Consider the following 20027-nt stretch of genomic DNA (forward strand, 5'->3'; position numbering starts at 1 on the left):
AGGTAAGTCATCACCTGTCAACTCACACCACGCTGTTTAAACATTGACATGCATGTGAATGATTTAGTCTCATCTGGAAGAACACATATGGAAGGTTTGATACGTGCCTCTACTGTCTGCTTTTGTGCATTTGCACCTTGTATTTCATTTCTACACGTACTTTACATGAATGACTCATGGTTCTGCCTCTGTCTTCCCTGCAGGTCAGTGAATTACTGGGCACCACAGCCCCCAATCAGCGGGCAACACTTACCGTGTCGTGCCGTGGGGAGGTGGGCTGGAGCTCCGTGGGCCAGCAGCACAGTCTAGGGGAGTTCCTGGAGTTTAGACTGAACCCTGATCCTGTTCTTCCCAAGATGGAGGGTGTTGCAGAGTTCACAGAGTACATCTCTGAGACGGTTGATGTACCCTCACCTTACGACCTCCTGGAGCCTCCCACCTCTGGAGGCTTTCTGAAACTGTCCAAGCCATGTTGCTACATCTTTCCCGGTGGGAGAGGAGACTCCGCTCTCTTTGCCGTGAACGGATTCAACATTTTAGTGGACGGAGGCTCTGAACGGAAATCCTGCTTCTGGAAGCTGGTCCGCCACTTGGACCGCATCGATTCAATTCTACTCACACACATCGGCGCTGACAATCTCCCAGGTATCAACGGGCTTCTTCAGAGGAAGTTAGCAGAACAAGAGGAGGAGCAATCCCAAGGCTCCACCAACTACAGCGACTGGATGAAGAACCTGATCTCTCCAGAGCTGGGCGTGGTCTTCTTCAATGTGCCAGAAAAGCTTCGTATGCCAGAGTCAAATCTGAAAATGAAGCGCAGCATTGAAGAGGCCTCACTTACTCTGCAGTACCTTAACAAACTAGGAGTCAAACCAGAGCCTCTCTTTCGAGTGGTTAGCAACACTGTTGAGCCCATTACTCTATTCCACAAGATGGGAGTGGGCAAGTTAGATATGTATATTCTCAACCCTGTTAAAGACAGTAAAGAGATGCAGTTTTTAATGCAAAAGTGGGCCGGCAATAGCAAGGCTAAAACTGGTATCATACTCCCTAATGGGAAAGAAGGAGAGATCTCTGTGCCCTACCTGACATCAGTTACAGCCTTAGTCGTTTGGCTTCCTGCCAACCCTGCAGAGAAGATCGTCAGAGTGCTGTTCCCTGGAAATGCACCACAGAACAAGATCCTGGAGGGGCTAGAAAAACTAAAGCACCTTGACTTTTTGCGTTACCCTGTAGCCACACAGAAGGACATTGCTGCTGGAGGTCCTCCCTCTCTCATCAAACAGACAAAGTTAAAACAAAGGACTGATAGCAAAGAGAGTCTCAAGTCCTCGCCGAAGACCACGGCAAAGCCCTCAAAGAAGGAAACTGAAGGGCAAGACGACGTGTCAGCTGCCACAGAGGCAAAGAGCGACTCTGCAAAGGAAAATGTGTTAGAGAAGAAGGAGGAGAAAAAACCGACAAAGTCTCTAAAATCCAAAACTGATGTGCCAGAAAAGAAAAAACTCCTGAAAGAGAAATCTATCAAAAAGCACTCCAAGGAAAGGGTGTCAAAAATGGACGAGAAAAAGGACAAGGAAAAGAAAGAGATTAAGAAAGTGAAGAAAGATGACTCGGCTAAAAAAGACGAGAAGAAAGATGGCAAGTCCAAAGAGGACAAAAAGAAGGACGCATCTAAACCTGAGCTGAGAAAAATGACAAAGCCGGACCTCAAGCCTCTGACACCAGAGGTCAGAAAGACGCTACACAGGGCCAAGGTGTCGGGTAAACCCAAGACTGGCAAAACCAAAGCAGCCAAGGCAGAACCTGCTCAACCCAAACCAGAGGAACCAGTGCCCGAGATCATCCAGCCTGCACCAGTAGAGAACGGAGCAGTTGAGGGGATGTCTGTTCCCTCCACGCCCGAAGACCTCACCAAGGAATTTGAAGATCTCAAAGAGGCTGACGCTGTCATCGTATCATCAGAGCTGCCTGTCAGCGATGAAGCCGCCTCAGAGCCAACAGCACAAAGTCAAACCCAAGAGGAGCAGGAGAAAGAAGTGGTGATGGTATCAGTAACGGCTCCTGTCACAAGGTCTCCAGAGAGGGAGATGTTAGCGACAGGAGAGGAAGCAGGAGCTGAAGACGTGAAGTTGACACAAGAGCAAAGGACAGCATTAGAGAGAGAAGAGGCTCAGAAGTTTGAAGATGAAGGAGCAGCAAGTCAGGATGAGGAAGAGGTGGAGGAGGAGGAGGAAGTGGTGGCACAAACCGCCGAAAGGAAAACAGAGGAAGAGGAAGAGGAGGATATGGGGATAGGAGAAGAGGAAGATGAGATGAAGGAGGCAAAGGACGACGGGCTTGACAGGAAACATGAATTTGAAGAAATGGAGAAATCAGGAATCCCCCCAGCAATGTTTGAGACAAAAGATCAATCACACAGGACTCCATACGGACAGGAGGAAGAGGAGGAGGAGGCAGTGGAAAAAGCTGAACTGGAGGAGGTAGAGGACTTGGATGTAATAGCAGACGAAGAGATCAAAGTCAAACCAGACGATGCAGCTGAAGACAGACTGGGCGTGGTTATCGGCGAAATGGTGGCCGCAGCCAAAGAAGACGAAGAAGAAGAAGACGAAGAGGGATACCTGTCTCACGTGGGAGGGGCCACAGCTCCCATAACCTCCATAGTTCAAGGAGCCGCTGCAGCAGAGCCCATCTCCTACATCCAAGATGAGACCATTCCTGGCTATTCTGAGACGGAACAGACGATCTCTGATGAGGAGATTCATGAGGAGGCGGAGGAGAGGATACCACATCTCCAGTACGACGTCGGCGCATACGACGTCTCTGTTCCAGATCAAACTGACTCGTTTGTGGACATTCATGGCATGAGGGAGATGCAAGCAGCAGCGATCTCAGACAAAGACTTTATACCAGTTGTGCAGGAGCAGGTGTCTGTGTTCACCAACATCATCACCGCTCCTCTGGCAGAAGAAGAACACGTGTCTTCTGCAACGTCCATCACTGAGTATGACAAGCTGTCCTCCTTCCCCACTTCTATTGCTGAAGACCAATCTGCGGCGTCCGTCGCAGCACCTCCAGCTGAGGAACAACGCATAAGCTCTTTGATTATGGATTCTGCCAGCACCACTCACCTACCAACGTCCACAGACCAAACCCAGGGCAAAGAACTCCCACCCTCTATAGGAAGCACCTCACCACCTTCTCTAGAGGAAGACAAGAGCTCCAGGTCCCCAACCGAGGATTTCCAGCTTCCTGTTACTGAACTGAAGATGCCAATAAAGGTTCCTGATGCTCGTGAGGAGGAGGAGGAAGAAGAAGAGGAGGAGGAAGACGAAGATCAAACTCCAAATGTTGACATTTCCCTTGAAAAGCTCCAAGAGGGCTATGCTACAAGCCAAATGTTCCATGATAACAAGAAAGATACTGAAACGCTTGCTGGCACTGTGTCACCTGTTTCAAAATCTACAGAAGATACAAAAACACTTCACCCACCAGTTGAAGAGGAGCGTTTAGATGCACCTAAAGAAGTCTCAGCTGTTTTGCCTACTAAACTTTTTGGATCAGACTCATTTACTTCAGAGAGTGAGGAGCGCTGCTTCAGTCCAGATGATAGCACTGTAAAAATGGCCTCCCCTGCACAGTCTGGACCCACCAGTCCGGCCCATTCTCCTCTCCGTCAGTCGCCAGTAGAGGAGAAGATGAAGGTCTTCCCTGGATTGGAGCTGGAAAAGAAACAGGAAGTCCCTGATGTTGTCACCAAACCTGAAGAGAAAGATCACAAACAAAGCACTTCAATATCTTTGGATGAATCACTTGAAAAAGACAAGAAGGAGCCAGAAAAAGACATGAAGGAGCCAGTAAAAGACGTGAAAGAGCCAGAAAAAGACATGAAGGAGCCAGTAAAAGACGTGAAAGAGCCAGAAAAAGACAAGAAGGAACCAGAAAAAGACATGAAGGAGCCAGTAAAAGACGTGAAAGAGCCAGAAAAAGACATGAAGGAGCCAGTAAAAGACGTGAAAGAGCCAGAAAAAGACAAGAAGGAGCCAGAAAAAGACATGAAGGAGCCAGTAAAAGACGTGAAAGAGCCAGAAAAAGACATGAAGGAGCCAGTAAAAGACGTGAAAGAGCCAGAAAAAGACATTTCAAAATCACCAAAAGATGAAGACAAACCCAAAGAAGCTGAAGCTGAACCACTTATGCCAGGGAGGGACTCACTCACTGAGGAACCTTCTAGCAAGGTGGTTTCTGGCGGGCTTCAGGAGACTGGACCTAAAGTATCAGCTCCAGGAAAACTCCCAGAGAAGGAGAGTGATGATGATGATGATGACAAGAAAGATGACTCTGATGATCATGTCGCTGAATCTACAGTTAAAATCGTCAAGGAGGAAGATGATAAAGAGACAGGAAAGGATGGACAGATACAGGAAGTTGCTCCTCCGTTTGATGCTGCTGCCATAACAGACATTAAAGATGAGAAGCCGGAGAAAGAGGCAGAAAAGGATGACACCTTTGATATTCAACAAATCAAGGAAGAGCAAAAGGAAAGAGGTGAAGAAAAGACCGACACTGTTGACACAACCCCAAAGGATGAAGAAGAACAACCTCCTGATGTCAAACCTGTCAAAGCAGCGGAGATAGAAATTGTTCCCTCTGAGGTCAAACAAATTAAGGACGAGCAGAAGCAGAAAGATTTAGATGTCGAAACCGAAAGTGAAGTGAAGGAATCGGAGGTGAAGAAAGACGATGTGCCGGATGTGAAGATTGGTAAAGAGGAGGAGAAGAAAGAGGCGGAAAAAGATGACGTGAGCCTCATCAAACAGGAAGAGAAGGCGGTGGAACAGACTCCTCCAGCAGATATCAAACCTGCTGAAGTAGAGAAGGAGAAAGAGACAAAGAAAGAAGACTTGTCTCATGTTCAGCCTACTGAAGAAGAGAAAGAAAGAGACACACCAAAGGAAGAAACATCTGATATCAAACCAGTTAAAGATAAGGAAGATGTTTGTGTTTCCAAGCACATTGAGAAGGAGCAAGAGGAACAGGAGAGAGAGACTCCTGATGTCACTGCTGCTAAGATCACCAAAGAGGAAGAAACGACTGGTAAAGATGCTCCCTCCATCCTCACACTTACCAAGGTGGAGGTAGAAGATACAACCGAGAAAGATGTCAAGCCAGTCACGGAACAAGGAAAGGAGGAAGAGACGAGAAAAGACGACGTCTCTGGTGCCACGCCTACTAAAGTGGACACGATGACAAGCAAGGACGAGATCCTCAAACCAACAACAGAAGACAAGAAAGAAGAGATAAGTAAAGAGGATACTACTGTTATGAAACAAGAAACAGATGTAACACCATGCAAACCTACCAAGGTGGAAGAGGAGCAGGTCATTATATCTGTGGACGAGTCCTCATCTGCTGCCACGACGACCAAGGCAGAGGAAAAAGTGACACTTAAGGACGATACTGCTGCTGTCAAAGCTGTCATGGAGGAAGACAAAGAGCAAGAGCAAAGGAAAGATGACACTTCTACTGTCAAACCCATCTTGATTGAGGAGACAGATGTAACAACGATCAAAGACAGTTCTGTTGTCCAAGCATCCAAGGATGATGTCACTGCTGCAGAGGACACCGAAGCTAAACCTGCCGCACAAGTTGAGACGGAGAAAGAAGTCAGCAAAGATGCTAGTTTAGCTGTCGAGTCAGTGACAGAGGAAGCAGTTCACAGTGTTGCTCTCAAACTCACAGAGGAGAAGAAAGAAACACCAACAATTGACACTTGTGTTAAACACGTTAAAGACAAAGAAGAGGAGATTGAAAAGGACACAGCAAAGAGTGACAGTTCAGAGTTTATGTCCTTTGTGGATCAGGGAGGGAAAGAAACGCTAAAAGATGAAACTCCATCACCTGTGAAATCCGTCGAAGAGGAGAAAGAGGTGGAAAAGAGTGAACAGATTAAGGTGCAGGAGGTTAAAGAGGCAGAAAAGGAGGGCACCCCCGACCACAAACCCAGTGTGGAGGAAAAGGAAGATAAAGAAATTGAAAAAGGTGAGAAGGAAACAGAGAAAGATGCAGACATGGAGCACACTAAGGAGGTGAAAGATGAAGTCAAACAGGACGCTCAAGAAGCTGAACTCATCAAACAGGAGCACAAAGATGATCTATGTGCTACAGAGTCTGCTTTAAAACAGGACACAGGAGAGGAGACACACACTCCAACATTCAGCAGCCAAGATGAGAAGAAAGGGAAGGAGGATGATACTGTGGAATCCAAGACGGATGATAAAAAAGAGGTAGATCCTCCTGTGACTCAGCCCTGGCAGGAGACGAAGACCGATGATATTTCCAAGGCTGCTGCTGTGAATATAGATGAAGACATCGCTGATAAGATTACTGCTGCACATAAAGAGAAGGAAGAATCGATAAAAGTGCAGCCAACTTGTGAAGACGGCTCTGAAACTAAATCCACTGAAGATCTGAAGAGACTCGACGACGTGACTCCGAAAGATTCTAAAGAAATTGAGCCTTGTAAAGACGTGACGATTGGTCAAGAGGAGAAGACGGAGAAAGAAAAAGATGATGCACATATTGCTGAACTGACTAAAGAACAAAAGATGGAAAAGGAACAAGAAAAAGAAAAAGAATACACTTACGAGACAGAAGATAAAGACGAAAAGGTCAAGACAGAAGAGAAGGAAGTGTGTGAACACGCTAAAGAAAAGGATGCTCTGGACAGAAAGACAGACGAGCCATTTGAGAAGGAAAAGCAGGATTCTTCTGATGTTGACCACAGCAAAGAGGAGAAATGGGAGAGGGAGGAACTACAAGAGAAAGATCTGGAAAAAGCCAGTAAACAAATATCACAAACACCATCAGGAGAACCAGCGATGGCATCCATGTCAGATTACAAGCCTCCATTTGTGGTTCACTCGTCTGATGAAGATAGGGAAGTGGAAGAAGAGGAAGACATCTGCATGGGAGGTGCCGGCTCCAGGCCTTTGTCAGTGGAGCCTAGAAAATCTGAACATGACCTCACCTCCACAGGTTTGCCCTCAACTCAAACTTCACAGATGCCCAGTGACCAAATCAAAGAGACGATAGTGACAATACCCATACTTACAATGCAGGAGCCCTCTGTTGATGAAGATGTCAAAGATTCTGGAAAAGAAGAGCTCAGTCCTTTGCTTGAGGCAGACATGGATCTGATCAGAGCTGAAGCCAAGTCTGCACCGCTCGCAATGCCAGAGCCATCGTTTGCTGTTGTCACATCAAAGGAGGAGTCACCCTCAAGTGAAATCCTGCCTCAACAAGAACCTGTTACTGCTACATCCACCACCAAACAGGAACCACCATCAGACTTACATGTGTTAGCAACATTACCAAGTACAGACAGTCAACCTGGAAGCACTGAGAGCCAATCTAGCAATCTGGTGGAACCAATCCAGCTGGAGAAAGAGACGACTCCTCAAGCAAGCTCAGGACCTCCTAAAGACAAGACAGAGGTGGACGAGAAACAAGGCAAGGAGGCAGAGAGGGAAATGGAAGGAGAACGTGAGGTGGCTTCTCCTGGATTATCACATCCTTGTTCTTATTTCATGTTGGGTAAAGATCCTGAGCACATTCCTGAGGATACACGCCACGCAGATATAAAACCTGTTAGTGCCACGGCAGATCTGGACAGTGGTGAGAAAATGATCTCTGAGAAAGAGATGGTCAGTGGAAGCCCACAAGAAGAAAAGCACCTTGGTGCCTCCAAGTATGAACCATATGAAAAGCCTATTCCAAAAGATGACTCAGACCTGAGAGAAGAACATGGGGCTTCTTTAGACTTTGATCATACTTCTGATATTGGCATTGATGATAACAGGAGAACCAGCCAGCCAGAGTCTGGTGGAGTCATGTTCCTCATGGAGGAGTTCAAAGAGGAGCCACTGTCCTTCAGCAGAGTTGACTACAGCCCAGTGTCACTCACAGAGAGTGAAAGAAGCAGCCACCACAGTCAAAGTGCCTCCCCTAAGTTTGAAGATAAAGAGAAAGGCCTAGAAGAAGAGAGCGAGAGAGAAGAAAGACTAGAAACACCTTACGTTGACAAGAGCTTTTCCTCTGTAGACATGCACGACAACAAAATGGCCCAAGCTGCAGAGTCGTGTTCTTATTCTTTCACTCCCAAAGAGGACAAACCTGAAAAATCAGAGAAAGAGAAAGAGAAAGATGACGTGAAGGAGAGCACGGCTACAGCCGCTCCAACAGGGGCTGCAGGAGAAAGTAGCACAGTTTCTACCAGCGCAGCTCTTCACTCATCAGGACTTTCAGTAAGACCAGAAACACCTTCTTCCTCTTGGAGCCAATCAGATATTAGCACTCACGTATCGTCCACTTGCATGTCAATCGGAGAATATACAGAGAAAACCACTGAAAAAGAAAAATGTGCTGAGTCACTCAAAGAAAAATCGGCATCTCCTGCTAAAGTAGGAGGAGCAGAAGGAGGAGGAGGAGAAGGAGGATCTCCCTCTGGCCGACGCTCACCAGCAGAGAAAGACATCCTAACTCAACAAACATCAGATGCTCAAAGAGAAGAAACATCAAGTGCATCAAGGAGCGCACCAATCGCCACATTCTTAGGCCAGGACATAGATAATAATGTTCTCACATCCGACAATAGTCAAATTAGTAGCTCTGCGTTTTCAGAAAGAAAAGATAGTATGGTCGATAAAAGGTTTCTTGTGGAGGGGGAGAACTTCAATGACGATGAGGAGGATGATGATGAAGAGGATGAGGACGAGGAAGAGGAAGAAGAGCTGAGTGATGTCGATATTGAGAAAGGTGCCAGAGAGCAGTCTGAAAAGGAAATGTGCCGGCGCAGCTCTGATGATAAACCCTCAGTAACGTCAGCGGAGAAGGAAGACTCCAATAAAAAATCTCAGTTGGCTGAGTCAAGTCAAGAAGAAACCGTCTGTAAACCTCCAACAGATGCTGCAGCAACATCTAAAGTCACTGAGACAGATAAACAGGACCAGAGTGAGAAATCACCATCTCCTGAAACTACGCCATTGAAAGAGGAAGGTGTACCTGAAGCAATGGCTGATGATAAAAGCGCCTCCAAACTTCCTGAAGCAAAGAAACCAGAAGAAAAAGCTCCTGCTCAAGAAACTGCTGAGCCAAGCACTCAGAAAACGTCATCATCTGCTGAGGATACCTCTGAAGTGCCAGACTCAAAGAAAGGAGAACAAGGCAAAGGATCTGTGTCACCTGTATTACTAGAACCAAGCTTCCTGTCACAAGGACACCACCAACCAACAACCACAAGCAGCTTGACAAGTATCGCTTTGCAACCTGTGGATGCAGAGTCTGTGTCCAAGCCTACAAGCAGCTCCTCCCCACCGCTAACATGTAGCTATGCAGATATTGGACAGATCGGATTGGCTGATTGTCCCTCTGAATCATCTGAGCCTTCTTACAGTGAGGACAGTCTGGTAGGATTGAAGGACGACAGGGAAGAAACCCTCACGGCCTCCCAACAATCCAAGTTAAGTGACAGTAAGCCTTACAGCCAAAGAGACATCCAAGCAGAAAGTCAAGCATCCAGCCCAGAGGAGAGCCAGCCCCTGGACAGCACTGCAAAACACGAGGAAGCTGCCGCATCAGCTTGCACGTACACCACATTGACATATTCTCCTTCAACATACTCCTCTACATCATACAGCTACTCTTCGTCAGCCTCAGCATCTGTCCCCTTGAGCAGCCACTTTGGAGGGGATGTTGATTTGTTCTCAAAAATATCATGTTCTGGCACTAGGCAGGACTCTGAGGCAGCTACAATCAAAAAGGAGCCACCACCATCTGTGACAGAGTCTAGCTCAGGCTGTGGAGGATACATGGAAGTGACAAAGAAACCTGACACTCCTGTATCTAGTCTCACACAGGTGTCTTTGCCCAGTCAGTTGGACGAGACCAAAACAACGTCACAAGTCTTGTCTGCTTCTGCCACAGAGATTAAAGATCAAGGTGATTCAGCAAAACCAGAAATGGACACAAAGCAGTGCACAGGAAGTTTGCACGCATTAGAATCTACGTTTACAACATCAATTCTAACACCATCTCAAAGTCCTCAACTTTCCATGTCCAAACTTTCAGAGAGTTTATTCACATTAGAGCCTGACTTTGACAGAGGGTCCCAAGGTTCAGCACAAAACAAGGTGTCTGGTACACTTGGAACAGGAGATAGCACCCTCCCAGATCAAGTTGAATGTGAAACAATCACTTCAATAACTGAGTCATACATGGTAGGAAGCACTACACATGCTGTAGAGACAAAGACAGTCACTATAACCTCTACTTCTATCGACTCTAAGCCTGAAGTGGTGACACAAACAACTCAACAGGCAAAGTTGGTAAGTCCTACAAAACCTCTCAGTGGATCTACCATAACCTCATGTGCCATAACCGACATCTCCAAAAGAGAAGAAACAAAAGAGAAACCACTCGAGTTTAAAGATGAAAAAACAATTGCAGGTCTTGAACACTTGAAGGATTCAGAATCAAAAGAAACAGAAGCAAGTGGAGGTGCTGAGAAGACAGAGCTTACTAAAGAGGATGTAGATGGTAAGGAAAAAACGAGTAAGGAAGTGGAGATAAAGGCAAGTAAAGACGGCAAAGTGGATGAGAAGATGAGTGAAAGAGGATTAAGTGGCAAAGACGGCGAGGCAGAAAGAGTAGAAGAGAAAATGTTGGGCAAGCCATCGGAAAAGACAGGAGTAAGGAGGAAAAGTAGTTTATCTGACTGGGAACTTCTACAGAGGCCTGAAGATTTTCCAAGTGCCCCGCCTCCAGGTTACGGTGACGATGATGATGAGGAGGATGAAGAGGAGGAAGTCATGGATTGGATGACAAGTGCCCATGGTACCTCCTTGTCCTGCACCAAAGATACCCATCACAAAGACGCATCTAGCAAAGGAGATGGACAGACAGGTCGTCCCTGTGACCTGGACATGGGAGCTACGTCCTCATCCGTCTCCCCTCCAGGATACTCCTCTTGTGAATACAAACACCGCAAAGGAGAAATTTCTCCATCCTTCATCAACCCCAGTCCTCATCATCTCTCTAGTGATGAGGGGGAGGGCGACGCACAAAGTGATCGATCCCAGGAAGGGGATGAAGATGATAAAGAACAACACTCTGTGAAGAGGAGGTCTCACAAGCAGAGGCGTCACCATGCTCCTGCTCCCCATGGAGATGCTGCACCCGGGCCTCAGCAGTTTGGCGGCACGTCATCTGGGCTGACCGCGACGTTAGCTGGAGAGGAAACGCCTCCGACGTCAGCAAGTGAATCGTTGCCATCACAGTCCGACTCTGACGTCCCTCCGGAAACTGAGGAGTGTCCATCCATAACAGCTGAAGGAAATCTGGACTCAGACGAAGATGCTGAACATTTGCCCGTAGACAAATTATCTGCTTCAGGTGTTAGTGGAGGACACCATCCCTCATCACCACGGTCTCATGATCCCCTTCCCACTCCAATGAAAGACTCACTTCCTCACCCTCCTCACCCAGATGTGTGCATGGTCGATCCAGAGGCTCTTATTAACGACCACGTCAACACAGAGAAGATTCAAAAGAAGGACCTTAAGACCAGTAAAGGCCTCAGGAAGAGCAAACCCAAATCGGCCTCACCTGCTCGAAAGGGAGAGGTCAGGAAGAGGTCCTCTACTCCAGTGAAGCAGACATCTAAGGACTCCGCCTCACCTCGCTCTGCCTCGCTCAGGAGGAAGGACACTGACAGAAACTCCAGGCTGATGAAGATGTCTGAGAATCAAGGCTCCAGGAGTGAGATCCTCAACCCTGGGAAGGCCTTGGTCAATGGAGTCAAGAGCAGTTCAGGTGGGTTCCACACAAAGGCAAGGTGACCGTTTGACGTTTCCTCTGACAATTTGGCATTTAGTCGTTATAAATTCAGAGCTTCTGCTGTCGAAAATGTCGTACGAACAAAATCTGACCTATGTCCGATGAGATTGGCTCTCACTTTTTGTGGCTGCATTATTCATGCCAGCACATCAGACATCAGGCACAATAGAGAGATATGCATAATTTAAAAAAAGCAAAGACCCAGACATCCCATTTAGTCCTAACACACACAAACACAAAGCAATTGTAATGCACTTACAGCACATATTCAACAATTGTGTGTGCCCCGATCACATACACGGGATTATGCACTCAACTGAACTGCAGTGACAAAGTGTATATGGGGGATTGTACCAGTATAATCAATAAATATCATGCTCTGTTTATACGTGTTACATTTGTTGAGTCGTTCAGTCAGAGTTCCATTAAGGAAAATGGTTGACTGCATTCTTCGATTTTGTGTCTGGATCAATTAAGGCGTGCAAATGGGATTGTTATGGGCAGGAGATGCAATCATGTTAACAGCTTAATCACATTGCTGCCTTAATTGCTGTACTCCACTGGCTGTTGTCCCAGTGTGCGTGTGTAAACATCAGATCTGGACATGAGACAAAGATTCCGCTCATTAGAAACTGTGTGCAGCAATACGGCGGGGATGTTTCTGCAGACTCGATTGATTTGCGTAATTTAATGACTAGAATCAGTGATCATAAGTAAGTAATGTTATATCACATCATTGTTGGTATTTATCGTGGTTCTTCTCCAGGCAACAACCCACAGAAAACTGGTTCAGCCGTCCCCCCGGGGCCGCCCATCTACGTCGACCTGGCCTATGTGCCCAACCACTGCAGCGGCAAGAACGTCGACCAGGAGTTCTTCAAGCGAGTGCGAGCTTCTTACTATGTCGTGAGCGGAAACGACCCTGGGAGTGGCGAGCCCAGTCGAGGAGTCCTGGACGCACTGTTGGAGGGGAAAGCTCAGTGGGGCTCCAATTTACAGGTACGTCTAAGACGGTTCTCAGGCTTCCAGGTGATTGGATATTGATTAGTAGAAGTCAAGTCAAGTCAATTTTATTTGTATAGCCCAATCTCACATACAATATCCGTTTTCTCCCACCTGCTTCTTCCCCTCCTCATTTTGCGTTCTACTCCTTCTCTCCCGTCAGGTGACTCTGATCCCCACCCATGACACGGAGGTGACCAGAGAGTGGTACCAGCAGACCCACGAGAGGCAACAGGACCTCAACATCATGGTGTTAGCCTCCAGCAGCACCGTCGTCATGCAGGATGAGTCTTTCCCTGCCTGCAAGATCGAGTTTTGAGCTTCACAAACCCTCCACAGTGCTTTCCTCTCCCCTCCCATCCTCTCCCCTCTCCTCCCCTCCCTTCCTTCCCCTCCCGCATCATTTGCTCAAACTGGAGGTAGAGCGAATGCTACCGTAAAGCCTCTCGCTCTCTTGTGATACCGTCTCCATCTCTGCCGTCCTCGACGCACTAGATTCCGTTAGCGACGATCAAAGTCATGTCAAAATAGTGACAGTGGGATTATCGTACAATGTAATACCATATATTGTTTTGAACGTCTGCCCTAGCGCGCTAATGCTAGTACTAACAATTGTGGCGATGATGATAAGTGTGTGTGGTAATTTACATCTTCAGCGATATAATCGCACACAACAGCAAACTTTGCCTCAGATCTTACAGACAAAGGGATCATTTCCCCACAAGTGTATTAAATGTATAATGCCGCAATTTATAGTATTAGCAGCGTGTTTCTCGCACCATTTGCTCACAATTTGTGCTCGATTAACAGTTAGAGATCATCTGGGAAATTTGAATCTCCATGACAAATTTTCCCCCAAAAGGGCCAAACTGAGTGCCATAACACCGTCGCTACTGAACCTCTGCTAACGTTCTCCTGAGTTAGTCGTTGATCGTGAATCTGTAGATCGTACGCGGTGGGTCGTGTTTTTCCGCCTCGTTTCAGACGGGACAAGATCTCGGTTACGCTCGCGCTACAGCAGTGTTTGAATTTATCTCAGCAAAGACATAACTTGGTGTTTTGTAAAAACAAAAAAAAAGAAATCCCGCCTCGTCTGTCGTGGTGACGTTGTAGGAGGAGCCTGGAGTCGCCGCTCTTTCAGACGCGGCCATGTTTGAAATCTTTCTTCTCAGCTTTCACGGCTTAGCTGGTGCATGACGCTCACATTTTAGCTGGGAATCGTTGCATAGGGTTAAATCTTTTGGAGTACAGTGTTGTGTAGGACGCTCTGTGGTTGTGTCCTCCTCTGGATGTTTATCTAATAGGTGCAGACGCAAAGGGACGAGGTTTCTACACCAATCACATCTCTGCTGGATGTTTACCACTCTTCTTTGGATATCTTATGTCATTACAATGTTCTTCGTTGGTCTTATGTACTCCAGTATACATATAGGGTAAAAAACAAAGTCTATATCAGCATAGAGGTTATGTTAAATAAATAATATATTTTGTGAGGAAGCAGGAAGTTATGATCCTGAGACAAACGCATCGATTATGGATTTGAGACAAACGTGTGAAAGGATTCATCCGATTTTCTGTCATGTGCTCGCGTTCAGCTCCATCCTTCCATCGCTCCATCTCCATCAACACCACAAAGCGACGGAGGCAGCGGTGACCTTTGACTAATGTAGCAACGGGAGCTCGTCAGACCTCTTTCTGAGGGGAACGCCGCGCCAGTGGGAATTGCAATACGCACATTTATCAGCAGCAGGGTTATTTTTCAGAAACAGGAGCCTAGGTGGAGGTGGAGGAGTGTTAGAGGAGGCTGCTCTTATGTGCCTTTGGGTTTGTCGCACCGGACCACAGAAAGGTGGCGAGGGGGGGTGGGTGGGCGGGGTTTAAGGACGTGTCAGCCATTTTGAAGCAGCGCCAGTGAACCAGGGTAAATCACAGAAACTAAACACATGACTTTGACCAATCAGTTCATACGCCACACACTCTGCGTCAGGATGAAGGTGGTACATTCACACACGCAGATCAACCCATTAACCACACACACGCCACAGATCATTACACACTCACACCATTCTCTAATGAATGTCTTAGGTCAAGGTATTTGCACCAAATAGGAAATGCACTTTGTTATGGGTGGGGAAGCACAGAGAGCTCGTATTATAGTTTATATAATATATAACAGTAACATGCTACATAAGGAGCTTCATCTGATTGTAATGAAGAAATAATATTAATGTTTTAATCCCAGAATAATATTTATTGAATGAGCATGAATGTTGATTATGATTGTACGGAGTTAGGAGTAGTTTAGTTTGTCTGAGTCTTGATTGCGCACAGAGGAGCTGCCTGGTGCGAGCGAGTGTTCAGGTCGGTGCCAGTTTACAGAAAGACTCTGTAGGTTCTGTGGTCGATTCCTACTTTTCCTTTCTCTAGATTTCATGTTGAAAAAGACGGCGCCGTATTGATTTTCTTTTCCGCGTTCTCAGTAATCGTTCTATGCATGTGTGCTGCCGTGGCTCGTCAGCTGAATGTTATGGGTTCGTTTGGGTTCAGGCTTAGCTGAGCCGGGCGGGACAGGTTTGGACTCCCAGAACCGACTTCCCTGTTCCACTTTCCCTCTCAAATCTGGGCTGAAAGTGAAGAGGGGGAGCTGCGGCACCGGAGAGCAAAGCCATTCTCCTTCTATTTCCTTTAAACTCAAAACCCTTCAGGACTTCATAGCTCATGTTCCAAACCCGCTCCGCTCCGCTCTCAGCTCGGCCTGTCTCATTACGAAATCAAAGACGTACGCTTTAAAAGGTCGCTGCTCAATGTCGTCTCTCTTTCTTTTGTCTGTATCACGCTGCAGCCTTGATATGCATCTTGAGATGAGTTTCGGAGACAAACTGCTTTATTTTTGTAATGTTTTCAGCCGGCTCGCTGGCTGTGAGGAGTGTGATGCAGGAGTATCTAAGCAGCCGGGTACGCACAAGTACACACAGCCTGGTTTGTATGACGGGCATTTAGGATGACTCATGTATGAGAATAGCTCCAACTATTTGTATAAAAGGAATCATCTTCAGCCCTTCTTCAGTGCTACAAGCAGTGTTTATTATAGTTTATATTGCTAGAAAGAGGCTTGTTTGTGTACGACGTAGACTTTATGATGGTCTGACACGTCGTACTTGTTCTTGAGTGACGTTTTAAGTTCTGCAGATTCCAAACGTTGGCCTTTCGAGCAGGATAATGTTCAAGGCCTCACTAGAACGCTGTGAAACCCTCAGTACCCAACTGTAAGACTGTACACAAGCCCAATGCACTAAACTGGAGATTTATTTTTCTGAATGTAGAGTTGGTACTAAAGTATGAATGCTGCTGGATCAGAACGACGGACAAACACATTCACACCAAACAGAGTCAGAAACAAAGGGTGCGAAGCACAGAGCGGTCAGACGCCGCTCTGCTTGGGCTCCATAGAGGAGAGGTGGAGGTTTGTGCTTAGGTGAGAGCCCACAAACAAACAGATTAACAATAACACAGAAATAGTACTAACTGCAGCTGCAACTTCTTCCTGAATATGACTTGAAACACATGCAGACTCAAAAACCATCAATAAAACAATCAGACGACACAGTGTGCGTGTGTGTGTGTGCGGTGATGCAGTGGACACACAGAATTTGTACATATGTCTCTGGAAAGAGCAGATTTGAAATGTTATCCTTCTTGTGATACTTTTTCATTTTAGCCGTACGATCAAAACAACAACAACAACAACAACAACAACAACACAAAAATGCTAACAAAGATACAGAACGGACAGAAGTACATCTTTAAGTTCAGTTCCATCGCTGTACCGGCATTCAAATGAAGATACTTCATCACAATACAGTGACATCATCCATCTACTCTTTCTGCATGTGATTTATTTAGTTATAATCCTGAATGTACTTGTTTAACATGGAAATAATAATAAAAAAAAACAAGCTATTTTAAAGAGGTATATTTGAAAAAAAAAAAGCTAATTGTCTTAAGTGGTACTGAAACGACCTTACAGTGATATAATACTGGGCTGTGCTTTTATCCTTTGCCCTGTTAACATGTTGTTAAGAAGATGCTGTACTCGAGTTGTTCTGTTTGATCCTGATTTCTGCATCGTATTTATCTTAGTTATGTTTTCCTTCCTCTGCGCAATATTCAATATCTCTCTGTCTCTCTTTAAATCTAACTGGTAAAACTAGAACTACTGCAGATTCATTGTAAAAGGAAAACAACAGCCTGGTGATCATCAAATTAAAGTACACTGAAATCTCCCCCCCTGTGTGTGTGTGAGTTTGTGTGTGTCAGCGGTGTGAAGGAGTGCAGGGGACGCAGTTTAAGATCAATTTTTAACATCTTTGTTTTGTAAAGTTCATTTGTTCATATTTAAAGAACGCTGGATTGAAAGGATGGTTACAAGTGACTGTTTAAAAATGGTAACCTGGGACAGATACAACATTAAACTCCTCCTGGTGATTATATGTTGCTCAGTTAAGTTTTGCTTGTGATTTAAACCAACCAACACCTCTTGAATGCTCTGAACAGCAGCAATTGGACTGTGGGTGGATTTGACTGGATAATGGGCAGTAACACCAGAAATAACCTGCTCAGCTTCATATCCACTCACTGTGTGTGTGTGTGTGTGTGTGTGTGTGTGTGTGTGTGTGTGTGTGTGTGTGTGTGTGTGTGCTGAAGTAAAAGAGAAGAACACAAAGCAGCTGTGTTTCCCATCAGTCACCTGGCTGGGATCAGGTTTGTTTGTTATGCTGGAAAATCCATCCAATTCTATGTGCCAGGATCTCTCACATCAAAATTCAACATTTTCATGCCAAAACTGACAAGGATTCCAAATTAACTGTTGCTGTGGTGGAGCAGAGACTCCCAGTGCAGAAGCTGTGACAGACTGGAAACCTGCAGAATCCACAAAGCTGATCTGAATCCAGCTCAGACGTTTGTCATCATGGAATGCGAGTGGTTTAAATTCAAACCCAAGCAGTGGAAACTGATAGAGTAAAAGTGTAAAAGAGTCAAATTAGAAAAAAGAGTAAAAGTACAAAAGTATCAAATTTTCAATTATTTTGGGACTTTGAAGCAAATTTTAGACTCGGTAAAATTTTCTAAATTAAAATGAAATAACATTTAAGAGTAAAATTACAAAAACAAAGTATAGGTACAAAAGGTAAGATAGATAAGGCGGGGACCAAATTTGACCAAATTTGACTTTAAAAAAAAAGCCCATATCTTGGACGAGGACGGAGCTTGAAAGCTAAAATTCCCCACACAGCCTCAGGAGGGCACGAGGGTCGATTGGTGTGTTTGAAGCAAATTAAAATTTTCACTAAACTTTCAAAATTAAATTGACAATTAAGTACAAAAAAGAGAAAAATTACAAAAAGGAGTAAAAGTACAAAAAAGAGTAACATAGGTAAGGGGGGACCCTTATAAAATTTTCCATTTTTGGATGGCCCATATTTAGGCCGAGGAAAGAACCTAATAGCTTCAAAATCCTTCTTGCCCTGCCCTTGCATTGTCTGCAGGAATAGGTTATGCATTTCTAGGTTATTTTGTATTTCGGACCGAGTTCACGGAGTACAGCTCTGGAATATGCTGAGTCACCATTATCGTGGACGTTAGTGTTTTGGGACACAGTGACCTAAGATTCAGAATAATCATGGAAAATAATGAGCCAAATGATATCACTGCTAAGAGAAATGAGAACAGATTAGAAAATTAATTAAGCAGAATCTCCACATTTACATATTTTATTTATCCATTTCTTATCCGAATGACCCGACGGAACACTTTCATGGTCATATCAGCAAATAAAACATTTCTTTGCATTTTTAATGAGAACAATCACATCGTTGTATTTTTTGTACTGGCCATACTGGGTTTGAACATGCAACCTCTGGCAACTCACTGTATCAACTGATAGAAGTGATTATGTCCAGCTTTTGGTGTTTGTGAGGTTTTATGAGGTCCATTTATTGGACGATGTGAGGGGACAAGCTGGTTGGCCTAATTTATTTGACCTACAAAGGACAATAAATGTTCAACAAAACGTCTGTGCCCATAAAGGAGGTCAACCAAACAGAACATGAGTGAAAAACACAATGTTCACATAAACTGAGACAGGAAAGGACCTTCACACACCTGGGTGCATACATGTGGCTGATCAGGGCATTTACACACAAATCACACACAACACAACCAACACAACACAATGTTTTTGTTGAATGTTGTGTTGAAGAAAGCATTGACATGATAACAAGCATGCAGTGATGAGACATTTTGGAAATAGTTTTCATACACAGAGAGGTGGGGGGATCAACCAATAAACATGCATTCTTCAAAACGTTTCAATCATTAAGGGTTAAAAACATTGCAGGTAGTTGACTCATATTTAGATATGAACTGTATTACACTGCTGAGTATTAATGAGTGGCAAAACAATGACTCGTTTGATCTCTTTAACAATGTCACCATGACATTTTAGTGTAGGAGTGACTGAGTGTTTAAAGCTAAATGTGTGTGTGAAGGAGCTGTGTGTGTGTGTGTGTGTGTGAGAGAGAGAGAGAAAGAGAGAGACAGGGAGAAAGAGAGAGAACAAGAGGGAGTGAGAAAAAGAGAACAAGAGAGAGACAGAGTGGAGAAAGAGTGTGTGAAGAGAGAGAGAGAGAATGAGAGCAGAAGCGAGAGAGAACGAGAGACAGAAAGAGAACAAGAGACTGAGAACAAGCTAGAGAGAGAGAACAAGAGAGAATGAGAAAGAGAACAATGAGTGAGAGATAATGAGTGAACAAGATAGAGAGAGAGTGAGAGAGAACGAGAGAGAACAAGAGAGTGACAGACTGAGAGAAAGAGAGAGAGACAGAGAGCGGAGAGAACAAGAGAGCGAGAGAGAGGGCGAGACAGAAAAGAGAGTAAGAGAGAGAGGAAAGAGAGAACAAGAGAGAGAAAGACAGAGAGAGATGCAGACAGAGCGAATGACATCAGCTTTTGGCTTCCGATGAATCGGCTTTCTCTCTCTCTCTCCCTCCATTCACCCACCGTTACCCTGGAGGCGTCGATTGCATCTGGGGGCGTTGCCATGGCAGCGTATGGGAGGCATGAGTCAT

At 45.3% G+C, this 20027-nt stretch overlaps 1 protein-coding gene and 1 long non-coding RNA gene across 2 annotated transcripts; both read left to right on the forward strand.

Moving 5' to 3' along the window:
• The first annotated feature begins 203 nt into the window (after positions 1–203).
• On the forward strand, positions 204–14754 carry map1ab (microtubule-associated protein 1Ab). The gene is made up of 3 exons (XM_076140589.1): positions 204–11874; positions 12665–12897; positions 13064–14754. The coding sequence occupies exons 1-3, from the start codon at positions 357–359 to the stop codon at positions 13217–13219; spliced, it is 11907 nt and encodes a 3968-aa protein (XP_075996704.1). The 5' UTR covers positions 204–356; the 3' UTR covers positions 13220–14754.
• Positions 14755–16331: 1577 nt separating this feature from the next.
• On the forward strand, positions 16332–16661 carry LOC142989382 (uncharacterized). The gene is made up of 2 exons (XR_012960687.1): positions 16332–16375; positions 16619–16661. It is a non-coding gene; the product is annotated as an uncharacterized LOC142989382 (long non-coding RNA).
• The last annotated feature ends 3366 nt before the right edge of the window (positions 16662–20027 follow it).

Source organism: Genypterus blacodes, unplaced genomic scaffold (assembly GCF_046128005.1).
Source record: "Genypterus blacodes isolate CSIRO-AG114 ecotype Tasmania unplaced genomic scaffold, CSIRO-AGI_Gbla_v1 ptg000015l_1, whole genome shotgun sequence".
In the NCBI taxonomy this organism is placed as follows: Eukaryota; Metazoa; Chordata; class Actinopteri; order Ophidiiformes; family Ophidiidae; genus Genypterus; species Genypterus blacodes.

Bases quoted from the DNA above. Each gene is read 5' to 3' on its own strand.
- map1ab (XM_076140589.1), top strand. From the start codon at position 357: ATGGAGGGTGTTGCAGAGTTCACAGAGTACATCTCTGAGACGGTTGAT. The intron at 11,875-12,664 runs GTGGGTTCCACA...GTTCTTCTCCAG, and splicing joins TGGAGTCAAGAGCAGTTCAG to GCAACAACCCACAGAAAACT. The intron at 12,898-13,063 runs GTACGTCTAAGA...CTCTCCCGTCAG, and splicing joins AGTGGGGCTCCAATTTACAG to GTGACTCTGATCCCCACCCA.